At 41.4% G+C, this 25,922-nt stretch overlaps 1 protein-coding gene across 3 annotated transcripts; it reads right to left on the bottom strand.

Moving 5' to 3' along the window:
• Nucleotides 1–416: 416 nt before the first annotated feature.
• On the bottom strand, nt 417–25,922 carry myh11a (myosin, heavy chain 11a, smooth muscle). 3 transcript variants are annotated; one of them, XM_061051399.1, is made up of 43 exons: nt 25,766–25,922; nt 21,865–22,229; nt 21,533–21,689; nt 18,188–18,215; nt 14,772–14,871; nt 14,618–14,644; nt 12,498–12,590; nt 12,294–12,357; nt 11,980–12,078; nt 11,428–11,571; nt 11,227–11,322; nt 11,007–11,125; nt 10,694–10,846; nt 10,279–10,452; nt 9,969–10,142; nt 9,689–9,803; nt 9,013–9,206; nt 8,537–8,658; nt 8,349–8,418; nt 8,070–8,230; nt 7,767–7,875; nt 7,479–7,610; nt 7,190–7,396; nt 6,949–7,086; nt 6,747–6,870; nt 6,469–6,640; nt 6,114–6,326; nt 5,776–5,920; nt 5,414–5,620; nt 5,190–5,294; nt 4,942–5,094; nt 4,472–4,720; nt 4,076–4,288; nt 3,689–3,901; nt 3,429–3,590; nt 2,947–3,075; nt 2,773–2,861; nt 2,563–2,686; nt 2,262–2,470; nt 2,054–2,162; nt 1,755–1,927; nt 1,360–1,392; nt 709–901 (listed from the first exon to the last, which is right to left on the bottom strand). In XM_061051399.1, the coding sequence occupies exons 2-42, from the start codon at nt 22,204–22,206 to the stop codon at nt 1,368–1,370; spliced, it is 5,832 nt and encodes a 1,943-aa protein (XP_060907382.1). In that variant the 5' UTR covers nt 22,207–22,229; nt 25,766–25,922; the 3' UTR covers nt 709–901; nt 1,360–1,367. The 3 variants fall into 3 exon arrangements, with proteins under 3 accessions (XP_060907368.1, XP_060907374.1, XP_060907382.1); XM_061051385.1 differs by lacking the exon at nt 1,360–1,392 and having other exon boundaries at nt 417–901; XM_061051391.1 differs by lacking the exons at nt 1,360–1,392; nt 14,618–14,644 and having other exon boundaries at nt 417–901.

The raw sequence follows: 25,922 nt of genomic DNA, 5'->3' as shown, positions 1-25,922 counted from the left end.
AAGGGATGGGGGGGGGGTGCATCTGTGTCTGATAGGGATATCTGCCTTGTGATTTCATAATTCAGGCTAAATAAAGTCTCTAAAATAAAATATTCTTATATTTATGGGCTTGATTAAAAGTTATGAAAAACGCCTGAGCGCAAGAAAAGTGCAAGTATAAATCTGTGAGCCGAAAATGTTGAACAGCTAAATATTTGTTGGCATAAAAACAGCAGCACTGACCGAGTGGCAGATGGAGAACAGAAATAGCCTTCTCATTCAATCTGTTCAACGACTTCAGCGCTGCTCTGAAACACTGACAGCAGTCACAGGCAACAGGACAACAGTCACTGACTCTAGTAACATCCAAAGATTTACATGTTTCTTCTATAACTTCTTAAGTGACTTATTGAGGAGAAGACAGGCTATTCAGGCAGTTTAGCGTGGTAATTAGAGGAGCCTTTAGTCACGTACAAAATATAACATAAAAAAGGATCAGTCATTCAGTGCAGTACAAAACAGTGTAAGTTAAAACATAAGACAGCAAATCACACATGGGCAGAGCCAACAAAACAACTCCCCGTTTTGAAATCAGAGGCCAGATTATTTAGTGCAGAGAAAAGGTGCTCTGAGTCAAGAAGATAGATCAGTACACTCTTGGAAATGGGAGACTGTAAATATATCTAAGAGATACGGAAGGCCTGGATAACATAATAGACTTTGAAGTGATTCTTTTTAAGTGGAAGTCGTCGTCCTGGAAGGCTGTTCTGATTTTTGGTTGTATGACATCCTTTACTCAGCAGCCTTTGTTCCATTGAAGTCGATTTGGGAGTCAGTCTCCTCCTCTGAGGCATCCTCAACCACCCTTCGGCCTCCGCCGATACGCCGAGGTGTGCTGCCAAAGGAGGGCTCATTTCCACGCCTGAAATGCCACAAAGATGGACACAAGACTTAAAGAAAAATAAATCCACACAGTGAGAAGTTGTTGTGTAGCAGTTTCTGAGCATGTTAAGTTTTGTTTGAAAACCACTCAGGTGTTTATGGAAGACAGAATGTTCAGGTTATGCTTGGATTGCAGGTAAAAGCACGCTGCTTATCTTTGTAACTCATGTGACTCCTGGCTTAGGAGAATGAGTTTGGTTTATGGCAGTTAAACCAAGCACTGAGAAAAATACGGCCACCACTTTAAAATAGATTTAATGGATGGGTCTCTTGATACCGGATCATTTTGTGTTTTCTTCATTGTAGCTGATGAGCCGTATTTCTCTAAGTCAGGCTAAATGAAAGAAACTATAGCAGCAAGAGTGTGCACGGATGAATGCAAAGTCATGGTAAGTCAATAAGAAATGGTGAAGGGGTAACTTTTAGACGCAGAGGTACCTGCTGTGTTACTCCTTGGGTTCAGGATTGCCTCTGGAAATAAAGATGGACACCGTTGTTTTGCTTGTGCTCATTAAGACCACCGTATTAAATGCTTAAAATAAGAGATCAACAACACCCTAAAGAGGACTATAATAACAATGCTCTCATTAGAATTCATGTAGGGGATGTGAAAAGTTTGAGTGCTAATGAGGGCATTATAATGACAGTCATCTTCAGAGGTTTGTACACCTCTACATGTTTACACAGACATCCTCCACACAGTGACTATTCACCATTATGTGATTGATTTTACTGCAGTGTTTGTGTCTGGTGGTAGCACACTGAAACAAAGTTGAGACAAACAAAAACACTCCACCTATCCAAAGAGAAAGACCCTTGTTTCCTTCTCCTACCTGAGTTTGCTCTTAAGAGAGGTGACCTCACGGCTCATGGTGTCGTTTGTCTCAGTGGCTTCATCCAGCTCCCGCTGCAGCTTCCTGCGGGCGGCTGTAGCACGCTGAGACTCCTCTTCTGACTCCTCCAGCTGCCTCTTCAGCTGCTTCATGCGGGCATTCGACTTCTCCGCCTGGTAAGGGGGCAGAGTATTTAAATACAAATTTCAGATGACATTTAAGGTCATCCAAATCCCCTGTGACCAAGATTCCAAACATTGATCTTCTAATGCATGCAGAAAAATATACAAAAATGTAACCTGGTCCTTGTACTGCTCTCCCTGCTTCCTTTCGTCTTCCACCTGCATTATCAGGTCCTTCAGCTTCTTGTCTTTCTGTCGCATACTCTTAGCACCCGCCTGCTTCTCTCTAAAAAGGGACAAAAGATTTCAGGGAGGGTACACATAACTATAACTATGTATAACTGGTGTCATTTAGTACAAAAAATCTACTCCTATGTTGGCCAACCTGCTCTCCTGCTCCAGCTGCTCCTCCAGCTGTGCTACTTTAGCCTCCAAGCCAGAGATGGAAGACTTGAATTTGGACTTGACCTGGTTCTCCATTTCTTGGAGCTTGGCCTTCAGCTCCTTGTTCTGGCGTTCCATCTGCTGCCGAGCGCTCTCATTCTTCTGGGAGGTGGTGCGCTCTGTCTGCAGCTCGTTGTTCAGCTGATCCACCTGAAAAGAGGAGGCATAGACAGAGAGGAGTGAGGCCTCTGCACCCTTTTATCCATCAATACCTCAAGTGGCTGATGATGCTGTCTGGTCACCTGCTGCGTACTCTTCCTCAGTCTGTCATTGATGATCTCCATGTTGCCCTGTTCTTCCTCCAGCTCCTCCTCTAGCTGTGAGATCTTAGCTTCCAGGCGACGTTTCTCCTCCGCCAAGGCTGACCTGCAAGGAAGAGGCAGAGCAGAAAACAAATGTAGCCACCATGTTTGTTTACAGGCAAACTAAAACGGAATAGAATCTCCACCCACTTTCCAGAGGAGTTGCTGGCCAGCTCATCAGACAGCTCATCTCTCTCAGCCTCTGCCTGCTTACGTGCCCTCTCAGCTGCAGCCAGATCCTGGAAACATATCAGAGATTACTCAGTTATTTCAAGCCTCTGCTTTAAATCAAATTGCTGTCTTGTTAGGAATTAAACGTGGTACCTCCTGTAGCTGCATGAGCTCAGCCTCCAGACTCTTGGACTTCTTTTCACTCTCCTTTGCGGTAGCCAGAACCTCCTCTCTGGCAGCATGTGCGTCTTCCAACTCCCTCTGGAAGTCCTTCATCTGGGCCTGGTGGGAGGGTAGAAAAATGATAGGCAAAAGGCAGCAATAGAGAGAGCAAAGAGACCATCGCTGTCAGACTGCGATGAGTTAAACAGGTATACTAACAGTGTTTAGGTAAGAGGCTACAGATGACTATTGATGCAGAGCTCCATGTAAACATAAATACAGTATATCTGTATATATATAGATGCTTAACTTTGTGCAAACTTTCATTATGCATTTGCAAGACACAAAATAAGCGTGTCATAAAAAATGGAAATAAGAAAAGCACAAAAATGTCTTAAGATGTAATTACACAATACTTAGAATTGGCCTGTTCTGAACCTACTTCTGCATTTCATCCATCTCTTCACTCTCACCTGAAGCTTGCGGAGTTGTTTGATGGCTTCATCTCGTCCCTTACTGGCCGTCTCCATCTGTCCCTCCAGATCTTTAATGTCCGTCTCCAGCTTCTTCTTGGCTCCTGCTGCCAGGGCTTTTTGCTTACGTTCATCCTCCAACTCAGTCTCCAGCTCCCGAACCTGCGGTCAATAATCGTCATTGCTTGCATTACTGATGAACCTGGTGTGATTTCCTCTGACATTGCATCAGATAGTATGATACCGTTATATGTCATTACCTGCTTGACAAGCTGTCTCTTCTTCTCCTCTCCCATCTCATCTCTTCCCTGGAGGTCCCTCTCAAACTGGGCCTTCAGGGCCTGCATGTTGACCTCAAGACGGAGTTTAGCATCCTCAGCCGCCTGCAGCTCGTCCTCTAGCTCCTCCAGCTGGGTCTTCATCTCCTCCACCTGGGCCTCCAGGCCTCGCTTGGACTTCTCCAGCTCGTGGACCTGCCATCAATATTTTTTCTAAATTAACTACAGTATTTTAGTGTAACTACCATACAGGAATGAGACCAGTTCAACCATGCTCTTTCTAATTAACAATCCAGTAGTCAGTGGAGACCCTAAAGAATCATGTGTGTGGCACAATCAGTGACATTTTCATGATATTTCAGAACCCACATTTTTCCCCACATCATCCTTCGAGCTGATCAGGTCCTCCATCTCCATCCTGAGAGCCTTGTTAGCTCTTTCCAGCTCCTCTCTGGAGTCCTGGGCCTCATCTAGAGCTCTGGCCAGGGACAAAGCCTTGGTCTCCTTCTCTCTGGCCTCGGCTTCAGCTCGGTCTCTCTCATCTGCGTATTTACTGGAGATACTCTTCTCCTCAGCTAGCATCTGTTGACCAGAGATGTAACGCCAGAGTAAATGTAAGTAGTAATGCAGCATAATACTTTTGAGGTAATAGTGATAAAAGTCATTTTACAGTTTGAGTGCGTTCATGTCAGTCTTTTGTTAAAATGTTTTAACTATGTATTATTATGGCTTCTTGCGTTAGCAGCTTCATATCTTGATTTTGACCTGGTCAAACTTCTTCTGCTTCTTCTCCAGGTTTGACACAATCTGTCTCTGGTTGTCCAGGTCCATCAGCGTGTCCTCTAGCTCCTGCTGCAGACGGTTTTTGGTCTTCTCTAACTTGTCGTACGCTGAGGCCTTCTCCTCAAACTGGCCGTTTGCTGCCTCCAGATCTCTCTGCAGACGTTTCTTGCCTTCCTCCAGCAGCTCAATGTTTCCAGACATTTCCTCCAGCTTCTTCTTAGAGTCTGACAACTGCCAAACAGAAAAAATAATTTAAGAAGAGAAAATACAGCTTCTGTTTGTTTAGAGTTTTTTTCATCCTGTCATGCATACTGTATACTTGTTCTTCAGACCTCCCACTTACAGTTAAACCTCACTCTACTCTTTTTTTTCTTCCATTGTGTTTTCTTCTTGATTTCACTACCTATTAAAAATAACCCTTTGAATATTAAAGCCCTAGCTAGGATTCTGACCTGAAGGTTAAGGGTGGACACATGTCTCTCCACGTTCCTCTTGGCCTCCGTCTCCTCTTCAAGCTGCTCCTGCAAGCTATTCTTGTCATCTTCGGCTTGCCGCAGCTTTGCAGAGAACTGCAGTTTCTGACGCGTCTCTTCAGCCAGCAGTTCCTGTAGGAGCACACCAGGTTAATCTATAGCCAACACTGTGAGGCATATTTATTTGTCATAGAAAGGCCACATATTTGGATTAACAGTCCAGTTACCTGTGTGTCTTGGAGCTGGGAGGAAAAGCTGGACACATCTTTGCTCAGTTTGATGTTCTTTCCTTCTGCTTCATTCAAAAGGTTTGTCACACTCTCCAATTCAATCTTTAAGAAGACAAACACAAGATTAACGAGAAGCTTATATTCCTGCATATCAGTGTGGTAGCAAATGTTTTGCTCTTTATTTTGTATTTTGTAGAGTACTGATGGAACTACTCATTTACAGTGACTTTATTGCAGCGCTCTCCCAGCTCGGCCTTTTGCTTCTCGCTGTCATTGAAGCGTGACTGCAGATCTGCCACCTGACCTTCCAACTTCTTCCTCTTGTGCTCTCCGTCTTGTTTGGCTTGAGCGAGTGAGCGCACCTCAATGGTTAGTTCTGATGTCTCTTTCTCCAGAGCTTGTTTAGCTTTTTCCAGATTTGACTTCACCTGAGTGGAAGAGAGAAAACTCAAGATTAGTATCCTACACATTTATAGGAAAAGCATTGCAGTTCACCTTTAGAAACAGCATCAAGATCAATAAAAAAATATAAATAACACCTCAGCATTAAGGGTAAAAACATAAAAAACCAATGCAGGCCTACTCGTTTGGACTGCTCCAGCTGCTCTGTGAGCTCCTCAGTAGACTGGGTGTGTTTCTGTCTCATCTCCTGTATCTGAGCTTCATGGGTCCGGTTCTCGTCTTCGATGGCTCTCTTCAGCAGATTCACCTCTTGCTCACGTTTGGCCCTAGATCAATGATATGCATGTTTATCATATTCTACAAATACAACAAAGTTGGCGCCTCTGTCTTCCACCTTGATTGTATGAAAGCCAGCACAACCAGGGGATATTTATTTTCTTAGAAGTGTGTCATTTCTCTTATATTCTAATTGTCAATAAATCTATGGACTTTTTCATTTGTCAGTATTTCTTGACTGACCTTAGTTCCTGCTGTGTGGCAGTGGTGTCCAAAGTGTCCTCTAGCTCAGACTTAAGAGCCTCTAACTCCTCCCCAAGGTCCCGTTTGATCTTCTCCGCCTTGTTCCTAGCCGCCCGCTCAGAGTCCAGGTCTTCCTGCAGGTCAGAGATGTGTCCCTCCAGCTCTCTGATCTTCTTCAGAGCGTTGTTCTTCTGAGCTGTCTCATCTTCTAACCTGAGAGGAAGAAGCAACAAGAAGGATATTTGAAAGCATGGTTTTTTAGGGTACAATTTTTGATTGATGGACTTGGTGATTTCAGGTGTATTCAATATCAAATCTGTAAATCAGGGCTATTTTTTGCAATTTGTCACTTCACCTTGCCAATGCGTTCTGTAACTCCTCCTCCTTCTTTGCTAGCTGGGCTTTCAGGTCAGCGATCTGGGCCTGCAGGTCGGCTATCTGCTCTTGCAGGTCACTGGATTCTGCTTCCAACTTGCGCTTAGCCTTATCAAGCTCCTGTCGACCCTTCTCTTCCTTTTTCAAGCGGACTTAAAGTAAAGAGAGAGATAACAATTTGCATAAATATTTTTCTGAACTGAAAATATTGCATTTATTGCAGCTTTGATGCATGACAAATCCTTAAAAAGAGACTACCTTCTAGTTCAGAGATCATAGACTCATGTTTATTTTTCAGCTTGGTGAGGTTCTTTGACTTCTCTTCTTCCTCTGCAAGGTTTGTACTGAAGTCTGCAATCCGCTCCTCCATCAGCTTCCTCTCCTACGAAACACTGAACTGGTAAGCTATTTTCCACTATCTTATGATGGCCTCTTTGACTATGTTGGTTCTTTTTTTTACCTTCAGCAGCTTGTTGTTGTGGTCCTCCATCACCAGGATGTCATCCTCCAGCTTTTTGACCTTCCCCTCACAGGTGACCTTCTCCAGCTGTAGCTTTTGACGGGCATCTTCTTCCTCCTCCAGATGTTCTTCCAATTCCTTTTAGAAGAAAACTGTAGCTTCAGTCAATGCTGCTAATTCATCCCATTATCAAAACTTACAGAACTGAGCATAGAAAACGGCAATGAACGATTATGCAGACCTGCATTTGCTGTTGCATTTTCTTCTTATCCAATAACAGCGTCTGAGCACGATCTTCCTCTTCATCCAGCCTCGCCTCCATCTCATGGAGAATCTCCTCCAACTCCTGTTTCTTAGCTGCAAGACGAACTCTCATCTCCTCAGCCTCGGCATACAGCTCTGTCTCTGCTTGAAGCTGCTCCTGCAGCGCGTTCCTCTCCTCCAAGACCTGAAGGAAACAGACAGGAAATCATCAGGCTCTGCTTTATTGTCTTTATTGTAGATTTGTGGTAGACCTTTATGTTCCTTACCGATGTGTGTTTTAAGGTGATCTCCTTCAGTTCAGATTCAACCTTTACAGCCACTTCTTTGGCCTTCGTCAGCTCTTCATCCTTCAGACTCATCTCCTCCTCCTGTCGGGTCACTTGCAGCAGAGGCTTGACCTGTGGATCAGAGGGATGGGAAACACCATATTGTTAGAATGTGAAAAGGCAATATTTGTAATTTTGTGAAGTAAAGTATTATATTATATGTTTACAAATGTTTTGTAAACAAATTCAAGGTTGAACATGTTTTACTATGCTGAAGGATTTACAAACCTTTGTGAAGAGCCTCCACCACTGCCAGTTCCTTAGTTTGAGGTAGGCAGCACAGTTCCTCTGGATCACTTTCATGGCTGTCAGTTGCTGTTGTCTCTTGGCAAATGCCCTTTAAATGTACAAAAGTGATACCAATGTACAATATTTAATATAAAGTAAAGAAAAAAAACTTCTGAGAAGAACTTCTACACAGCAAACTGGGCTACTAATCTGCCTAAAAAGTGAGCTTTACGGAATGAAATGTGCCCCAAAACATGCCCAATAAAAGATGACATGTGCCATGGGAGGTTTATATATTCATACTTTCTTGCCAAGAAGCCTCTAGCCTGGGCCTGGAAAGCAATGATGACCACTGTGATCTTCAGATCTCTTTCCTCCTCCAGCTGGGCCAGCACTCCTGTGCGAAAGAACACCTTGCTCTGTCCGATCCTGTACAGGTTGGGGTCCAAGTCTAGATGCTTGATCTAAATCAACAGGAGATCAGTTAAGAAAGGAGGCTTATGCAGGGGAAAAATATACAGACTTCATGTAAATGTCAATTTTCAATTATCATTGAGGATAATGATCAGCTCAGGTGTTTACCATGAGGCAACAGGCCTGTTTGCCATCCATGAAACCTTTGGGGATAGCGTTAGCAGCAAGGATCTCATAGCTATCAGACAGGACAGAGATAGAGAGATGTCATGCATTTGTGTTGAGAAAGGTTCACAGAAACATAACAAAGTAGCTCAGACTTTATAAGGTAGTGGGTCACCTAAACATCTACTCACCGCTGGCGGAACTCCTGGAAAACTATTCTATTGGGAAATCCTTGTCTGCAGATTCTGATCCCCTCCAACACACCGTTACACCTCAGCTGCTCTAGGACCAGGTGAGCATCCAGCTTCCCTGCCTGAGGAGGACATGATTCTTTATATTATGGAAATACACATATTGTAAACCACTAAATACTAAGGAATTAATGCATTATGTTTTTTCCCCCTGTTATTGAATTTATGTTATGTAGAATTGCATAGTCTAGATGATTTAAGCAAAATAAGAAGATGGGACTTTCTTTCATATTTTAAAAAACATACATCTAGAACTGAACTGGTGAACCCTTCAGAGTAACAGACAGCTGGTGACACTAAGTGCATCCTAGACTGTTTTTTATCATGTGGATTCTGACATGTCCCCCAATGTGTCCAATAGATCGCATCTTTTTCATTGGAGACACAAGTGTTGATGACTTTGCGCTTTTCATTACCCTCTTCTCGTGGTTGGGGATGATGCATCTGACAAAGTTGGGCTGGGTGTTGTGCAGTGTGGTCATAAGTTTGGCCAGAGACTCTTTGTAGAGCTGTCCCACTGTGCGGAACATCCCCTTCTTGGTCTTCGAGCCGCTCGGCATGGAGCTGTCTGTCATCTTGGCTAAAGTGTCAAGACCCACCACTCTGTCAGCTGAAAAATACAACACATTATTGTATAACTATAGCAAGTTAACAGTTCGTAAGTGTACATACATTCATCTGATGGAACCATTTTAAAGAGAATCTAGAGGAAAATCAGTGTGTTGTATCCAGCCTAATGATATCAATGTTCTCTGGTTTGATCTGCTGGATGGTTTTCTTATTTTATACTCTTATAAGGAGTAATCAAACTCAGAAATGTTTAATTTCAACTCCAAAGTGAGATGTATACACCTTTCATTTGATCACCAAATACAGCGTTTCTTTACCAAAGTGGTATATTCAATTTGAAAACAATATTAAAGGGTTAGTTATCAGAAACCAATATGTTACACTGTCCCTGCGCTGAAACCCCTGATTTATTAATTTAACAGGGTTGTAAATAACTTATTCTACTTTAAATAATTTAAATATGAATGTCACCCATTGTTTGTAAGCTATGATTGGTTAAACCAGAAATGTCAGATTTCTCACCATCTTTCCAGAGGTCTTGCACAAACTGGCTGGAGGAGTTGCTGAGCAGCGTTGTGACATTGTCATTCAGAGGGTCCATATTCTTTGTCAGCCAAGCTGTGGCATTATAGTCCACCTAGAAGCACAATAAAGCCAATGCTGTTTGATCTTCAATGAAATGTAGCGTTATATAATATTAAAGTGGTGATTACTGTAATATTGTTTAATCATGTAACCCAAGCTATTACGCAACATGAGACCACATTGTGCTTTTATATTAAACATGTTGCACCATACTCACCTTTCCAGCATAATGTAGAAGAGAAAACTCTGTCTTGTCTTTCAGCTGCTTAGGCTTGGCAAATTTCACATGGCTCCCTTGGGTGTTCATAAGTTTCTCCACAAAGGAGACGTCTGTGGCTTTAGGGAACCAACACTCTTCATCCAGCAGGGCCAGGACGCCTGGAGGGTTGTTCTGCAGGAAATATGCAATGATAACAGAGTTGACAATTTCATGAAATGCATAATAACAAATCCCAAAAATATCCACACTGGGCAGGAGAATTGTGTATATAAATGACAATTTTCTTTTTTTCCTCAAAGCAACTCACGGGTCTCTCAATGAGCTCGATGCAGGGCTGCAGGTCCAGACCAAAGTCAATGAAGTTCCACTCGATGCCCTCCCTCTGGTACTCCTCCTGCTCCAGGATGAACATGGTGTGGTTGAAGAGCTGCTGAAGCTTCTCATTGGTGTAGTTTATACACAGCTGCTCAAATGAGTTGTCCTGCAACATGATAAAAAAAACTAAAATTACATACACGAACAGAGATGTTTGTTAATCGTTTGTGTTTAATAAGCGTCATGATATATAACAGTTTGTTCTAAAGAAGCTCTTTTTGATAAGTGTATTTAAATAACTAGATGATTTGGCACTGAATAATTCAAACTGATTGATTGACTGACTGATTGACTGATTGACAGTACTGTATTAGTTTCTGATTTATCAGTGATGAGCATGTCCATACCTCAAAGATTTCAAAGCCTGCAATGTCAAGTATTCCCAGGAAGGAAGCTCCCTGGCGTTTGGTCTTATCCAGGGCCTTGTTGACTCGGGCCAGGATCCAGCGGAACAGTCTCTCAAACACAGCTTTAGCCAAAGCTTCAGTAGCAAAGTCAGCCTAATGAATAGAAACAAAGCACACAGGAAACATCTGATAAGAGATCAGAATTACATGTTTTGTTTAAACCCAGTTAAGACATTTGGGAAGCGTTTCATTAAATGCACTATTTGTTTTACTTGTCCATGTGTTTTTACACTCTGCGCTCTTCCTGTACTACCTGCTCTTTGGTCTGAGCCTTCTGCACCACCTCCCTGCCCACTTTGATACGAGGGGTGAGGATTGCACGGGTAAAGTCTGTCACGTTGATGCCCTGTAGGTGACAGACCTTCTGAGCGGCTAAAGAGAGAGAGAGAAAAAAACCATGTTGGTGCACTTCACACAAGCATGTTTATTTTAATTTGAATGTTTCTAATATTGAAAGGTTTTGGGTTTCTAACCAGTGTTGTCAGGCATAGTGGCCTGCTCCTGATTCCTTTCTTTTTTGAACTCAATGTTTCCCAGCTGCATGACTGTGGAGCACACCTTCATGATATCTAACACCAAGGCAAATCAAAGTTAGAGAAATAGCAGTGGCACCTTACATTATCCAACTCCAAGCAGTCTATCCTACTAGCCAAGATCAAAGTTGTGACTGATACCGGTTCTCTCTTCCTCAGTGAGGCCCATGATATTCATGGCCTCCATGGTCTCTTCGTACAGTTCATTGTCTTCCTGGCCTGTGATCTGAACGTGGCCTGAGCTCAGGAAGCGGTAATTACTGAATGGCTCCAAAAGAAGCTCCTCTGAAAATAATAAACACAAACATGCATCAGTTAATGACTTTTCATCATTATTCTTGTTTTCTTTACAACCCGTGAATGTTTTTTCTTAAAGATTTTTATTTTGGGCCATTTTTGGATTTATTAGACAGGACAGGACAGCCGAGCAGAGCCTGAACATTTTAGGGAGGAGAGAGTGGGGAAGGCGACATGCAGCAAAGGGCAGAGGTCAGATTGGAACCCACAGCCATTCCGATGAGGAGTATATCTTCTTTACATGGGGCACGCATCATAGCTATAACCCATGATGGTCAAATTAAAGAAAACTGTGATCATATCAACATATAGCCAGTTAACCTGCAGCAACTGTACGGCAGGATTTTATATTAACGAGTGTATAAAAGAGAAAGCAGAGTGTATGTATGAACTCACCACGCAGTTTGTCCTTGGCACCAGCAATCATGTAGTAGAAGATGTGGAAAGCTCTTTCTGTCTTTGCTTGTCTGATACAGCGAGACTTCTCCAGCAGGTCTGACAAATGTGACTGTTAAAGACACTAACAAGCCTTGTTTGCTCTCTAAAGGATCGGCATATTCATTTCTATTCAGCCACATATGAAGATCAGACTACAATGTTAAAATAAAAAAAAACATATTGGAGTTAACAGCCTGACAAATGTGCTCTACCGGTAATTAAAACATTTTCCCGGACTAAGAAAAACAAAAGAGAACACATGGTCAGGATACAAGTCTCAATATTGGCTCCAACGATGTAGCCAGTCACATCAAAGTTGATACGGATGAATTTACCCTGTAAGAGAGTTCAGAAGAGAAGATGTTACAGTACACAGTTGTATGTAAAACAAAACAGAGCTAAATGATATTGATCAAATAAAGTTGCTTGATATAGTGAAAAAAATAATTCTTTGATACAGGAAACTGCAAACTCACAAATCGGGAGGAGTTGTCATTTTTGATGGTCTTGGCATTTCCAAAGGCCTCCAGAATGGGATTGGCCTGCAAAAGCTGCTTCTCCAGCTCCCCCTAGTGACAACAGTAATATGCATAAACATCAGTATTATACACTTCAAGGTTGCTTGGCATGGAGGGGCAGTAGGTAGTGATTGGTGGGGATAAGGTTTGGAAGATTTGGGTTGGAATTAGTTAAAAGAGGTTCATCAGAATATTATCACTGATGTGTGAAGAACAAGATGAAGGATTTAGTGGCCTTAAAAACATTAAATCAACTTCTAAGTGATCAGTAATAACAAGTACAAGTAAATCTATAATTAGCTTTAAGACGACAACATAACTCCTCAGTAAGTAGCTGTCTTTAATATATTTTGTTATGGAAGAAGGACTCCTATGTCAGTTTTGGAAGAAATTGTAAATGAGGAAAAGCCCCTCTGATTATGAGGTAAGCGAGGGAGTGAGGTTATTTGAGGTTGGGTGAGGTGTCACACTGATGTACAAAGAATAAAGAAAGAAGAAGAGTGATATTATTTATTTTGTCAGAAAATTAAAATGATTTGGATTCACAAACAGTCCTTTGGGGATATGATTTGCTTCCAGCGTGACTGCAGAGCCCGGTGGGTGGAGGTCGGTAAATGAGGCAGACACCCTGTCACTTTGATTGAGCTAATCCACCTGATCAAAGAGGCCTGTGTTAGCTTAGCATCAAGGTCAGGTGCTGTGGACTCCTACCTTAAATACTCTCTCCCTAAAAAAAACTGCCTTCACCTACCCTGTAAATGAGCTAAAGCCACCAAGAGGTGAAGGTCACGACTTGTGTTAACATTGACTTAAAAAAAGGAAATGATGAGATGAAAGCAAGGGTAAGTTAATCAGCACATGATCAGGCATTTGTGATTTTACCAAGATTGATTTGGAGTTATTCTTGAGGATGGTTAATTTAAGGAGAAGGTAGTCATTTAACACAAGATTTTGTGATAAAAAAAAGTCAAATCTACTCTAAACATTGAAGATACAGACCAGCTGAAGAAGTGTAGTTGAGAGTTGGCAGAGCAGAGAGGAAGGTCTTGTTCATTTGAGCCACTAAAGAAAAGACAGAAGAAAAGAAGGAGAGACATAGAGCAAAGAAATGGAAAGAAAGTGATCCTTGATAGGGAAGGTTTTTTCAAAGGCCATTTTCAAAATGAGACACACAAGAACAAAGTTAAGAAGTTGCTAGCTGAGTAAAATAGTGCCTAAGGAGTTGGGAAAGTGAGAGCAAGAAAAGGGGTCATCCAAATGCTATTTCTGTTCAGCTAGGTCCATGGGAGAGCTGAGGTCCTACTGAGGACAGCAAACTGTTCAGAGTTTCCTCTGGGGTCTTGAGCGTGAGTAGGGTCAATGGCAAAAGGAAGCCTTGCTTTATCCCCCAAATGGATGCTTCTGATACTTTCACCAGCACCAGAGCAACACAACAAACCTTCCACATGTATTCAGGAGCCAAGAGCACATTTTAGCATGTTCGGGGTCAAAACAGTCTCAGATGCAAACCGGGCCCTGTAGATACTACAAGACCAGTCAGTCTATATTACACTAAGAGGCAGATGGAGGAGGCTGAGGAGGAGGGGGGGGAGGAGGAGGGGAGAGGGGGGAGGTTGTTGTGTTTTATAGATATGTACAGGACATGGGCATGCTCACACTGTGCTCTTTGTTCTGTGAGAGACCCTTTTACTGCCAGGGAGCCTACAAACTCATCTCCGCTGGCAGTGAGAGGGTGATCAGGAGAAGATGGACGACACAAAACTCCACATATTAAACCATCTAAGGAATATGCTAACACTAGACTTCCTTTATTGAACATTCGGTTTCATTCAGTTTTGAAAAGTACTATGATCATGGTCATGCAGTCTACGTCACTTTTGTTATAATAAGCTCTAACTCTACGACAGTAAGATCCGAGGATCTTGACCCTTTATCTAAGAAAATATTTAAAAAGGAAAAAAACTAAAGTTTATTGGGATAACTCAGTGACACTTGCTTCATGCATTTTTCTATCCCAATGAAAGATCACACACAAACACCACACACAAAAACACACTCCAGGTTTCCCCTTTACTCACGTAGGCAAACTGTGCTCCTGATTGTTGCTATTTGGAGGAAATGGCGATATACAGGATTAAACTGAGCAGTTACCTACATATGTTGGAGAGTGAGGGAACTGGCTGACAGATCCAAACGTTTTATACGACATCATCTTTTTACACATATACTTACAGCGCTGCTGTCCTTCTTGCCTTTGTGTGAGGAGGCCACTAGAGCCAGATACTGGATGACCTTCTTGGTGTTCTCTGTCTTCCCTGCACCAGACTCTCCTCTACAGAGGAAACAGTGAGAGGGGGATTAGACGATGCAGAAGAAGAATAGTGAAAGGGAACATGAAGATAAGAAGCAACGACAGGTACTCTGTTCACAGTTCAATAAGCCAGTTTAATTGAATAGAAATCATGTGCAGCAGAGATAGCTGCACCACCGTCTGACACTAAGCATAATGTTATTGTTCAGTCTGTGTACTACACACTGATCCCTGTGTGCCCAGATCCTCTTACCAACTATCAGAATCCTGAGATTTTTAGGTGAGAATGGGATTTAAAAATGTAACATTAATCCCTTTTTTCTTACATTAAGGCTTAAAAGAAACAAATTGCAGACAGCAAGCCTGGCTTTTCATTTAAAGATTGTCTTTGCATGTCTTGCTTTTTATGACTGTATGACTGTATATTGTAGAGGGAGACATTGTGATGGATGCCCTCAAACTAATCAGAAGTAAAATATGTTCCATGTGTAAAATAAATTAATGTGTCTTTTTTCATGCAGAGGCAGGAACACATTCCTTTCAGAAAACAAACTTGGATATTTAGAAAGACAAAGTTGACTGATACCAGAGCCACCAGCCAGCAGTCCACCAAACACACAAATCCTCAGACACCAGTCCATAAAAGGCCTGGGATGCGCCCTGTGTTAGGGCTTGGCAGCTCTGAGAGGAGTCTAATTACTTTATCTTGTTCGGGTTTAGTCAGAAAATAATACAGCCAGGATCCTCCTGTAGTCAGCTGTTCACAATAAATTCTGATGAGCAGTTATCTCTCCAGATGTTCTACCAACAAGTCTCTTCCTGTGTGTTAACTATACCGGTTTTACTATCTGAGAGGATCAAATTTATAAGATTATATTTTGCAGATGCAAACAGTCAAATTTGAAATGCGATGGAGCAGACTTTTAATTAAATGGTTAGACACAAATTTAAGAACAACAAAAACTTTTCTTTTGAAGAAAATCCAACATTCTAGGAAGCTAAATCAAGATGATTCCCCCCTTAATTCAAGTTATTCAAGTTGGGCCCTCAACAGGGTCAGTGAAGACTGTGAATCTGAACAACATCCTGCAAATTCATAGGCGCTCTGTCCATTCCATCAGTGCAGTCTGTTACACACACACTCAAAGATTATTAGACCACGGAAACTAGTGACCCTGCTGAGATGCAAAGTCAACATTTCAAGAATGGATTTAGCCGGCTCCTAGCTATTTCCCATGGCAAATTCTTGCTACTGGGTGGAGAAAAATGAGGAATATAATCACTGCTAGGATTACCAGAATAAACTCATTGACCAGAAATATTAGAAACACGCTACATGCTAAAGATGTGCGGTATAATAGCTCAGGAATTTTTTGCAACATGTTAATATTTTTGTTGACACTGTATTAGGGAGGGGCCTCTTCAATTACACGATTATTCTTAATATTTCAATAAGTGGTGATGTTGTTCAAAAAAGTCATTCAGAACTTTCCTATCTTTTTGAAGAACGATTCAAATCTCCATCAAGACTTGTACAGACAGTTATATTATAAAAGTCGCTCTTCATGCACTGACGTTTTGAGTAGAGGTACTTGGAATACCTACATTGCATGCCTACCTTTAATATACCATCAACATAATTTAATTTTTTGTCATGAGTGAAGTCAAGACAGGAAATCATAAAAATTCTGCTACACAAGTATCCAGTAAAATACTAATATCACTGAGCTTCTTCTCAACTTCATGCAGCAAAGATGCAAAGCCTCTATAGTGGAATGCTGTTTAAACAATATCACCAAAAAACAACATACATGCCAGAGCAATTAAACACGTGTACACACACATGCAGATGGAGAATGTCATGCATGACATTCCATGAAACATTTCTCCCATATATGGTACCGGAGGCCTGCAGAGACTAAGAGCAGCTGTAGCTCAAAGTGAAATCTTAAGGTGTCTTTATGGACCTGAATATTGCTTTGAATTGTTTAAATAACACTTTATTGATGTCTTCTCACGTTAGCATTAGCCATTCTTCATGTTCACAACTGCTTGTAACATACTGTAAACCACTGAGGAAAAGGAATAAATACTACCAAACTTATCCAGAATTTTGATCTTGAAAGCTTGATTATTGAGGAAATAATCTGATGTAATCAAAGACTTGGCGGCATCCTTGCATCTGTTCTGTAAACTTTGAAAGAGCCTTGAGGGTGGAAGAGCTCCTTTTTTTTTTTCAATTCCTTTACTGGAACAACTGAATCCTCAGCAGCAAACATGCACTCAAAACTTTTGCAGTGACTCCTGCAATCTGTACAGTGACCTTAACCTGCTTGCTACTGATACTACTCAGTTAATTTAGTGGAGGGAAAAAGATAGACGGCACAGCAGATCCATGTAAGGTGCTGATAAAATACGTATGCTGTCTTATTACTAAATTTAATTATATTGAGTCTATAATTCTTTGGGTTGGTGCATAAATATCCTCCCTCTCTAGAAGTATCCATTCAAAGACGAATGCATGAAGCCCATTTTAAGTAAGACTGGACAGAGACAGATAAAGAACACAAGCCAGTGAGATGTACAATATGAGGAAGTGGAAAATTAGTTTGCAGAGAACAGCCAGAGTGGCAGTCGTTCCTGGAAAAGAAAGGAGTATTCAAAATCAGAATTGAAACAGGAGTAAGGTCACTTAAAGATTAAAGGACAAACAAATTCATGTTTATGGTGAATTAAAGTCCAGTCCAGAGATTTTACTGCAGCCTTTTACTGCCAGACAACAGATGCCCTATCACTGACTGTAGGAAAGCCCTGTTAAAGTTCTAAATAATTAGTTTAAAAGAAATAAACAAACACAATGGAGCCCAAACATTTGGAAAGCTTATCTGGTTCTCCCATCAGGATGTGGGGCATACTTCCTGACCGAGGGTCGAAGAGGAGAGCGAGGCTACAACCCTTTGGGAGTACTCATCCAGAGTGGCTCCAGTTGAATACAACAAGACTGCAACATAACGTGACAAACTAAAGCTTTCTGTGTCCAGCCTGCAACATCATCTAAAAATGATCACTCTTCAATGATATTTACATGTTGATCCTGGGTGCTGAGAGACTGGAGAGGTATCTCATTTGTTTAACTCTGTGTTTATGCAAGCATTATGTAACTGTTCTTTCACACACACACACATGCACGCACGCACGAACACACGCACGCGCGCGCGCACACACACACACACACACACACACACAAAACCTTCTTTCTAGTATTAATAAGGAGTCCAGGAAAAAGGTTGAGGAAAGAAGACAGAGTGGTAGTTTGGAGGTGATGATTTTTGCTTACGTGCAGAGAATGGACTGATCCTCACGATCTGTTGACACAAAGAAAGTTAACAGTCTTAGACAAATTCATGAAAACATATACAGTGAGTTAAAAGTGCAGTACTGATACATTCCTCGAAATGATGTTGGAATTAAAAAACATCTGAAAAAAAAACATAGTGCAAACATTCTATTGTTAGGTATTATGATTGAGCATCCTGTTTTTCTTCTTCTTGAGGTCACCATGCACAGTGTTTCACTGAAGGACTATTTGTCATATTACATATGAAACCACGTGCATTTCTCCAGAAGTAAATATGAACCTGTTGCTACAATTAAACAACCAACTGGGACTCTGTGTAAAGTTTAAAGAAGGGTGTGTTACAAGTAAAAGCTCCCACAAAAACTTAGATTTTCAAGCTTCAAATTCAACTTTGAATGTGCTGAGCAATGAGTCATCCAATAATACTCCAGGGAGAATACATTGAGCCCATGTAGGGCTATTTTGTAACAGCATCCTCCAATAAAAAAAAAAAAAACTACCCTGGGGGAGTACGTTGAGTACATCTGGTAGAAAAGATAACTTTTGCACATAAAACCTCCCAGAGCATGGCAGTGTGAAACTGCACTGCAAAAATGATCAAATGTGGGGGAAAGGAGCATCACAGACCACCCCATCAATCATTCATTTTCAAACAGTCACACACATTCACCGTATGTAGCTGTCCCTGAACTGTAAACTAGAAAGTGATGCATTTCCTGTTTGGACTCTGACTCTGGCTGCTGTTCCATTTGTTAAATTCCTTACATACACACACTGTTCCCTCTCTGCACTTCCTAATTAAGGCAGATGGAGCAAGAGAGAGAGCGAGAAGGAGAGAGAGCGTTTAGATGGTTGGGAAGAGTTGGGAGCTTTTGTAAAACGTCCAAAAACAACATCCAGTCTTGCTTGCACAAGTGACTTTGAGTAAAGAAACTGTTTTTTTTTTTTGTTGTCAAAATTGATAATATGTTAGTGACACTGGTTTAGCCATGTTAAGCAAAATCAGACCTGAGAGTGTCTGTGTCTTGCACCTGTAAGAAGTACTGTAAACACACTCAGAGCACTGAAAAAAAACAAAAACACACCAGTCATCTGCTGCATGGGACAAAAACTGCCTGTGGGAATTTCACATCTTTATCTTGAAAAACACATCAAACATCAAAGACTGAGGCACAGTTTTGGAGGAATTGGATCTCAGCCAAGATTGCAGGGAGAATGTTTTTAAAGCTTAGGAGAGTTATCCGGATTTGCTGTAGTTATGCCCCACTTCCACTCTAATATGTGAACTGTTGATGCAGTAACATTCAGTGTAGAACAGCCTGCATCATTAGTCACCACTTCATGGGAAATCCCACTGAAGCATCAACAATAACAACTCTCTTCATCTACAAGGTTGTATAATAAAGGCTTAGATAGGGTTAAGAGATGTGTAGTTTAAGTCTTAACCTTTTGGTTTAGCATTTTTGCGACAATAAGACTTTTATCCCATCTTTACACTTTGGACTTCTTGGATATATATATTATTCTGTGTGGGAAAAAAGCGTGTCTGTTCAAAAACTGTTTTGAATTTGTCTTGGTTCTTAAAGGCAGCTTGAAGAAGTGATTTTAAACTGTAAAACTTTATGGATGGTAAACAAACTTAATCAGCAGCTTGTTACTGTATACCATGAACCTAAACACATTTCTGTTAGTTTAGTCTTAGATAAGAGCAACAAATCAAGTGCACTCCTCCTGATGGGTGGTTCTGTGTTTGATTGTACCATAAACTGAAAACGGTCTCCACTTCTCAGCTGTATAGATTCCTCTGATGGAGAAAGGTAATCCAAACACTCACGCGAACACCAATGAATCCTCCCTTTACTTGTTTACTTGAGACACTGTGTTTACACATAATAACTGCAGCAGTCAATACAATCATTTCCTGTGGACTGCCGTGGTGGAGCTTAAAATCAGCCTTAGCACAAATATTGGCAACAGTTGCATTCATTACTATGGACACACACATAAATAATAGATTTGGAATAATCATGACTAAAATGCAAAAGATTTCATCAAACCATCTTGATTTTGGAGTGATGCATTGATCTCTAATGTCATGAGTGTCTATACCGGTGAGTTTAAACTAGCAGATGTAAACTTAGTATGTATTTGATGTCTGCACCACCACTAGTTAGTTATGTCCGCTCTCCTCACTGCCAGAGGGATTGGATGGATAACCCCCCCCCTTCTTTGGAGCTCTCTAAACAGTTGCTTCCTAACTTAACTGTAGATCCTGTCCAAACACCCCCCTTCATAGGAAAACAAAACAAACCAAAAAGATATTAATAGAGTCTTGAAAAGGCGATTCCTGTCTTGCATGGTGGAAAAAAGTACTTGTCTCTTTTTCTTTTCTTTTCTTTTTTTTGGGAGGGGGGATGGGGGGGGGGAGGGGCTGGAACAGGAAATGTTTTACTGCCCTCCACCCATCTCTCAATCCAGATGTCAACTCCTCTGAGAGTAAATCATCACGTCAACATGAAGTCCAGTGGGCACGACCCCCCTGGCAGAACAAGAAACGGATTCTATGGGAAAGCAGCCGCTCTCAAGTCGTACCACTCCAGGATTTTCCAAGAGCCATTTACTGTAAGCACGACTCTGCCAAGGCCAGTGTTGTCACCTATACGAGACACTGACTCTCTAATAGGCCATACAATACTCATTTAGATTTTAATACACTCTGGTAACCAACTTACACTTGAACCTTCAGCAGGCAGGTAGAGCTCTGGGGTGGATTTTGGATTGTGCAGAATAATAAACACAGTTCTGCATTTTAAACTATCAGCTTGACAGCGGGGGCCAGTTTGTGGTTTTTATCAACCACGTTTGTTAACATGACAGAGTTAAATGCTGACAGCTGTCGTCACTCAGACAAACGTTAGACTACTGACAGCGGTAACCACAGCAAAACCTCACCTGACCTTTACAGCTTCATGCAAACGCGTCAAGAATAGCAGCTTCAAGAGCACATGCTTCCACATCATTTCCCTCGTGTTTGTGTGAATGGTGTCCTTCAGCTGCACCAGTTCACATGTTGACAATCATTTTTTTATTGAATTCATTCAGTTGAAGTTATTAGATGCTGCAGTCTTTAACATGATGTACTGGATGGAGAGTTACTCTTGACAGGTTATTCAGTTTATTTATTGTAACCGTTCATGTAATGTGCACTTGAACACTTAAATAACAGAAAGGTCCCACAAAAAAGACAAAGACAAAGTATGACTTTCCATCACAGGATTATAAGAAAGGTAGATATTAAACCTGGGAGAGGTAGAGATCTCTTACCTTGCATCATGTTCCTGTAAGCATTATCAGCGATGGAGTAGATGTGAGGGGGGACTTCATGTCTTTTCTTGCCTTTGTACATTTCAATGATCTTCTCTGAGTAAATTGGCAGCATTTTATAGGGGTTCACCACCACGCAGAACAGACCAGAGTACGTCTGAGGGGAACAACCAAGAGGAAGACGCACATGTGTAAAGACTGACATAAGCAATTAAATGACTGTCAAAAATGTAGTTGGACAACGGCAGTCTTTGCCAGTCCAACATTTCAGGTGTCACACGTGTGACTGAATGACTGCGGGAGCATTTCAAATGATTTTGCTGTATACTTACATAAATAAGGCCAGAGAAGTACCGCTCGCGTATATTGTGCAACACGGATGCTTCGTTCAGGCAGGTGAGCTCGGCCATGTCCTCAACCTTGCTGAACTTGGGCGGGTTCATCTTCTGAATGTCATCCTTGTTGACCGTCATCTTCTTGGCATTGTCAGCCAGCTCAACCAGCACCTCATCGCCGTGCTCCTCCTTGATGCTGGCCGCCTCAAAGCCATGCCTCTCCGACGGGATCCACACCAGCTTCTTGGCCGACCAGTCGGCTTGAGCCATCGGGCTGTTCAAGAAGTCTTTGTCTACGAAGAGGAACTTTTCGTCCTCGCTCGGGGCCTTCTTGGACATCTTTGGTTAAGGTGGAGGGCCAACTGTTTGAGGGAACACATATTTTGTATATTTAAAAAGAGTTATTGATATAACAAGCAAAGACAGAAGAGAGGTGGAAAGAGAGGAAGGAACTAAAGAAGGAAAGAGCCAATGTACAGTAAGAGGAAACAAAGAAAAGTGGTAGGCAGGAAGTAGATAAAGATGAGAGGGCAAGAAATGACCCACCAATTTATGGTTTACATTTAACAGGACGTGAAACTACAGTGATGCAAAAAATATGATCACAATATGTTACAGCAACGATCAACACCTCAAACTTTTGAATACACATAAAAGATAAATAAAAACCCTGCTCCAGTCCCTTATCTGTTTCTCTTTTTGGGTTAAAGACAGTTAATTCACAGGGTAAACTAAATACTGCAGTTAAGTGATTACTCTTTGGTATAGACGACATGCTACTACAGTTGCCTCCTGTCTGTGATGATAACTCAAAGAGTTAACATGTTTCATCCATCTCGGAGTTTCAGACTGCAGTTATTCTCACAGACCTCCACCCCCCCTTGACCCCACACTCTCACACACACCACAAGGGAGATGCACGAACAATTCCCCTCCTTAGCTTAGATTGCACGATTGAGGCTGGGAAATGGATATTTATCAACATTAAAAAAAGACCAGTACATTGTTATCAACAGCTTTGTTATTTCCCAACCCATTAATGCTCACTCGCTATTACTTATGCTCAATAGTTAAGTAAGTGTTTAATTGACAACATCCATTTCTCCCACGTCTTTCCCCCTCCATCTCCCTTTCCCAGTCTCCCTGCTAGGAGGCTCCAGTCTCGTGCTGTGATGACCATATAAGGGCTCCTTCTCTGGGGCAGGACTCTTTTCTGTGGACCTAAACAGCTAGGCAAGTGAACTCCCAAACAAAGCCCTTATAGGGAATAGTATGTCTCTTGCTGGCCTCGTCGTTTACTCCAAAATGATAACAGCTATGCAGAGAGCCTGAGGGGGGCGAGGGGCTTTAACAATCATGCTTCACATTGGCCCCTATCTACAATTTTTTTTTTTTTTTTTTTGAAATGCAATGGGTTGAGGCTGAACTATGAACAAGTGTCTGGGTCACAGACATGTCTTGGAGTGGTACCTGCAGAGGAAGCTACTGTAAACTGCAAACAGGAAGAGGGGAAGGATTTTTACTTCAACCTTACTGTTTTAAAATAATAGACAGAAATGTAGCTTTGTAGCATCTATTGCAAATATTTGATCACAGTCTACACTTTATGTCTGACTGCACAATTGGTCTAGTGAGTCTAGTGGTCTAATACTACACTTAAACCATATCATAATATGTCAAATGGATTAGCCGTTTGAACTAAGCAATAAAACTTAGTGGTGCATGGATTACAGACACTGAGTCAATCCTGTCTGCAGGCTGTTACTTCTCCCCCCTCTCCATCCCTCTGTACACTGAGACTGGCACACGCTTTGAGTGGGAACTATGTAAAAAAAAAAAGCCACTGACTGAGCCTCCTGAGAAAGCCAAAAAATGTACCCCGGGGTGCTGCCAAACCAAACTAAACCGGAACTCCTAAAAGATATTTCATTAATATTAACTGGAGACGGAGACAGACACTTCCTATTTTTGAAAAACTGAAGCGATAGTGGATAAGTGCAGTGAGCTGTGCATTCTTCTGAGGGAATGAGGAGGAGACCAGCTGATTCTTTGATGATCCCTTTTTTTCTGAAGATAAAAGTAAACATACTTTTCCTGACACACCCCTCCCTGTGTTCAAGTGTGTGCAGCCAATCAAGATGCCTCTCCTTATCCCCTTTAACTTTCCTCAATATTCTGGTTAAAACTTCTCCAAAGCATTATCTCTCTCTCGCTCTCTTGTGCTCTCTCTCGCTCTCTCTCTCTGTTGTGTCAACACAGTTTTATACTCAGCCACTGTACCTAGAAGACGTCTGTCTGCTGAGGGGTTAACAGGTTAACCAACAGACAGAGACCGACAATTTAAAGGACGACAGGAGCTCACAGTCATCACAACGCTGAGTGTGTCACCACATGCATACTGACATAAGACTCAATTATCCATTCTCCTAAATAATCAACACAAATAGTGCATGAAAAGAGAATAATCTAAACGAAGATGCCACAGGAACACCAAAGGCACCACAAAAACTTACGCGACCTAGCTTAGTTCAGTAAAAACTTGTATCACATTGCTCTCAAGTTTATGCAGCCCTTCACTAAAATCAGATTTTGGCCACAATTCAAACATTTCACACAAAGTTAAAAAAAAAAAGTCAATGTTTTTTTTTCAAATATCAGAAACTTCGATGTTAAAATATCTTTTTGATATTGTAATAAGAGTACAAATGTCACACATAAGACTATGTGACCTTTCTATTTATGGGTCAAAATTGTTCTGAGGGCCTGTGAAGGATCTTACTCATTTCCTCTCTTTGCTGTTTCACAAACAATCTTCCTGTAGTCATCTCATTAACAAACCTGACACATTAGAATTGTAATGCCTTTTTATAGTGATAAGGATTGAGCCGCTTAAATGATTAAATTATAAAAACTATATACACTAATGATGTGTCACATTAGAGAAAGAGTCCTACTTGATATTCAAATGCAAAACTGCCACTTGAAAACACAAATATAGCAATTACATTTTCATAGATGCTTTGATAATAAAAGAAAAATACTTTGTTCTTTGTCACAGCATTTTGGTATGTGTATCTGTCCCTGAACCTTTTTTCATCATGGTCTGGCGACTTTCGAGAAAGTCCCTGTCAGAGAAGTAGAATTAAAAAATAGTAATGCTCGATGAATCACCATTTCATATGTAGACTGAAAACGGTAGGCTAATAATAGCCTACTTGTTCCTTGATGTAGTCTATCATTTTGACCTGAACTAAAACATGAAACCAGTAAACCACAAAATAAATACAAAACATCACAGTCATCAATAATATGTTTCAGCACTCAGCACTTGACTGTGGAGAGTGGCAGGGCTCAGCTCTCATTGCAGAGTCTGCATCTTCAGCAACAGCAGTTTGACAGACAGGCAGCTTTAAACCCTGCAACAGGAAACGCCACGGATAGTCATGCCTGCATCTTTACTGAGATAGGCTTTGCAGACATACTTCCCCAACTTTTTCTGTAGGGTGGTGCACTAATTAAACTTTTTTTTATTTTTATTACTGTATTCAAAAGCAGTTTTCTAATGCAAAAATGTAGTTCTGCATGGTTGACATGTATGAATAAAATCACTGAATAATGCCTTCTAGACCTGAGCACCTGTCTGGAACCATATAGTCAGCAGCCAGCAAAAAAAGTAATGCTAACTACACACAAAGACACACAACGATAGCAAAATAGTTTCCATGCTAAAATGAGGCTAATATGTTTATGAAACATGATGGTGGTTAGAGCATATAAACTGTAAATGTCTCTTCCTCAAGCACACATGAAGTGTTGAAATGATGCGGTTTGACAAGTGCACGACACTATTCACCATTCGTAAAACTTGCCTCAACAGTAAATGATAGGCTATACTTACATATTGTTAAGAAAGTAGTTTTCAGGGGGAGCTGTGGACTTGGAGAGTCAGGGTTTGGAGCGTCTTGCGTTGACGAGGTACTCCAAAAACGAACAGTCCAAATGACCCCCGTTGAATTCTGAGTCTTACCATTTAAACAGCGGACTGCTGCTGCTCC

The sequence above is a fragment of the Labrus mixtus genome, chromosome 2, assembly GCF_963584025.1.
Source record: "Labrus mixtus chromosome 2, fLabMix1.1, whole genome shotgun sequence".
NCBI classification, from domain to species: domain Eukaryota; kingdom Metazoa; phylum Chordata; class Actinopteri; order Labriformes; family Labridae; genus Labrus; species Labrus mixtus.
This window is presented reverse-complemented; position numbering and strand designations above follow the sequence as displayed.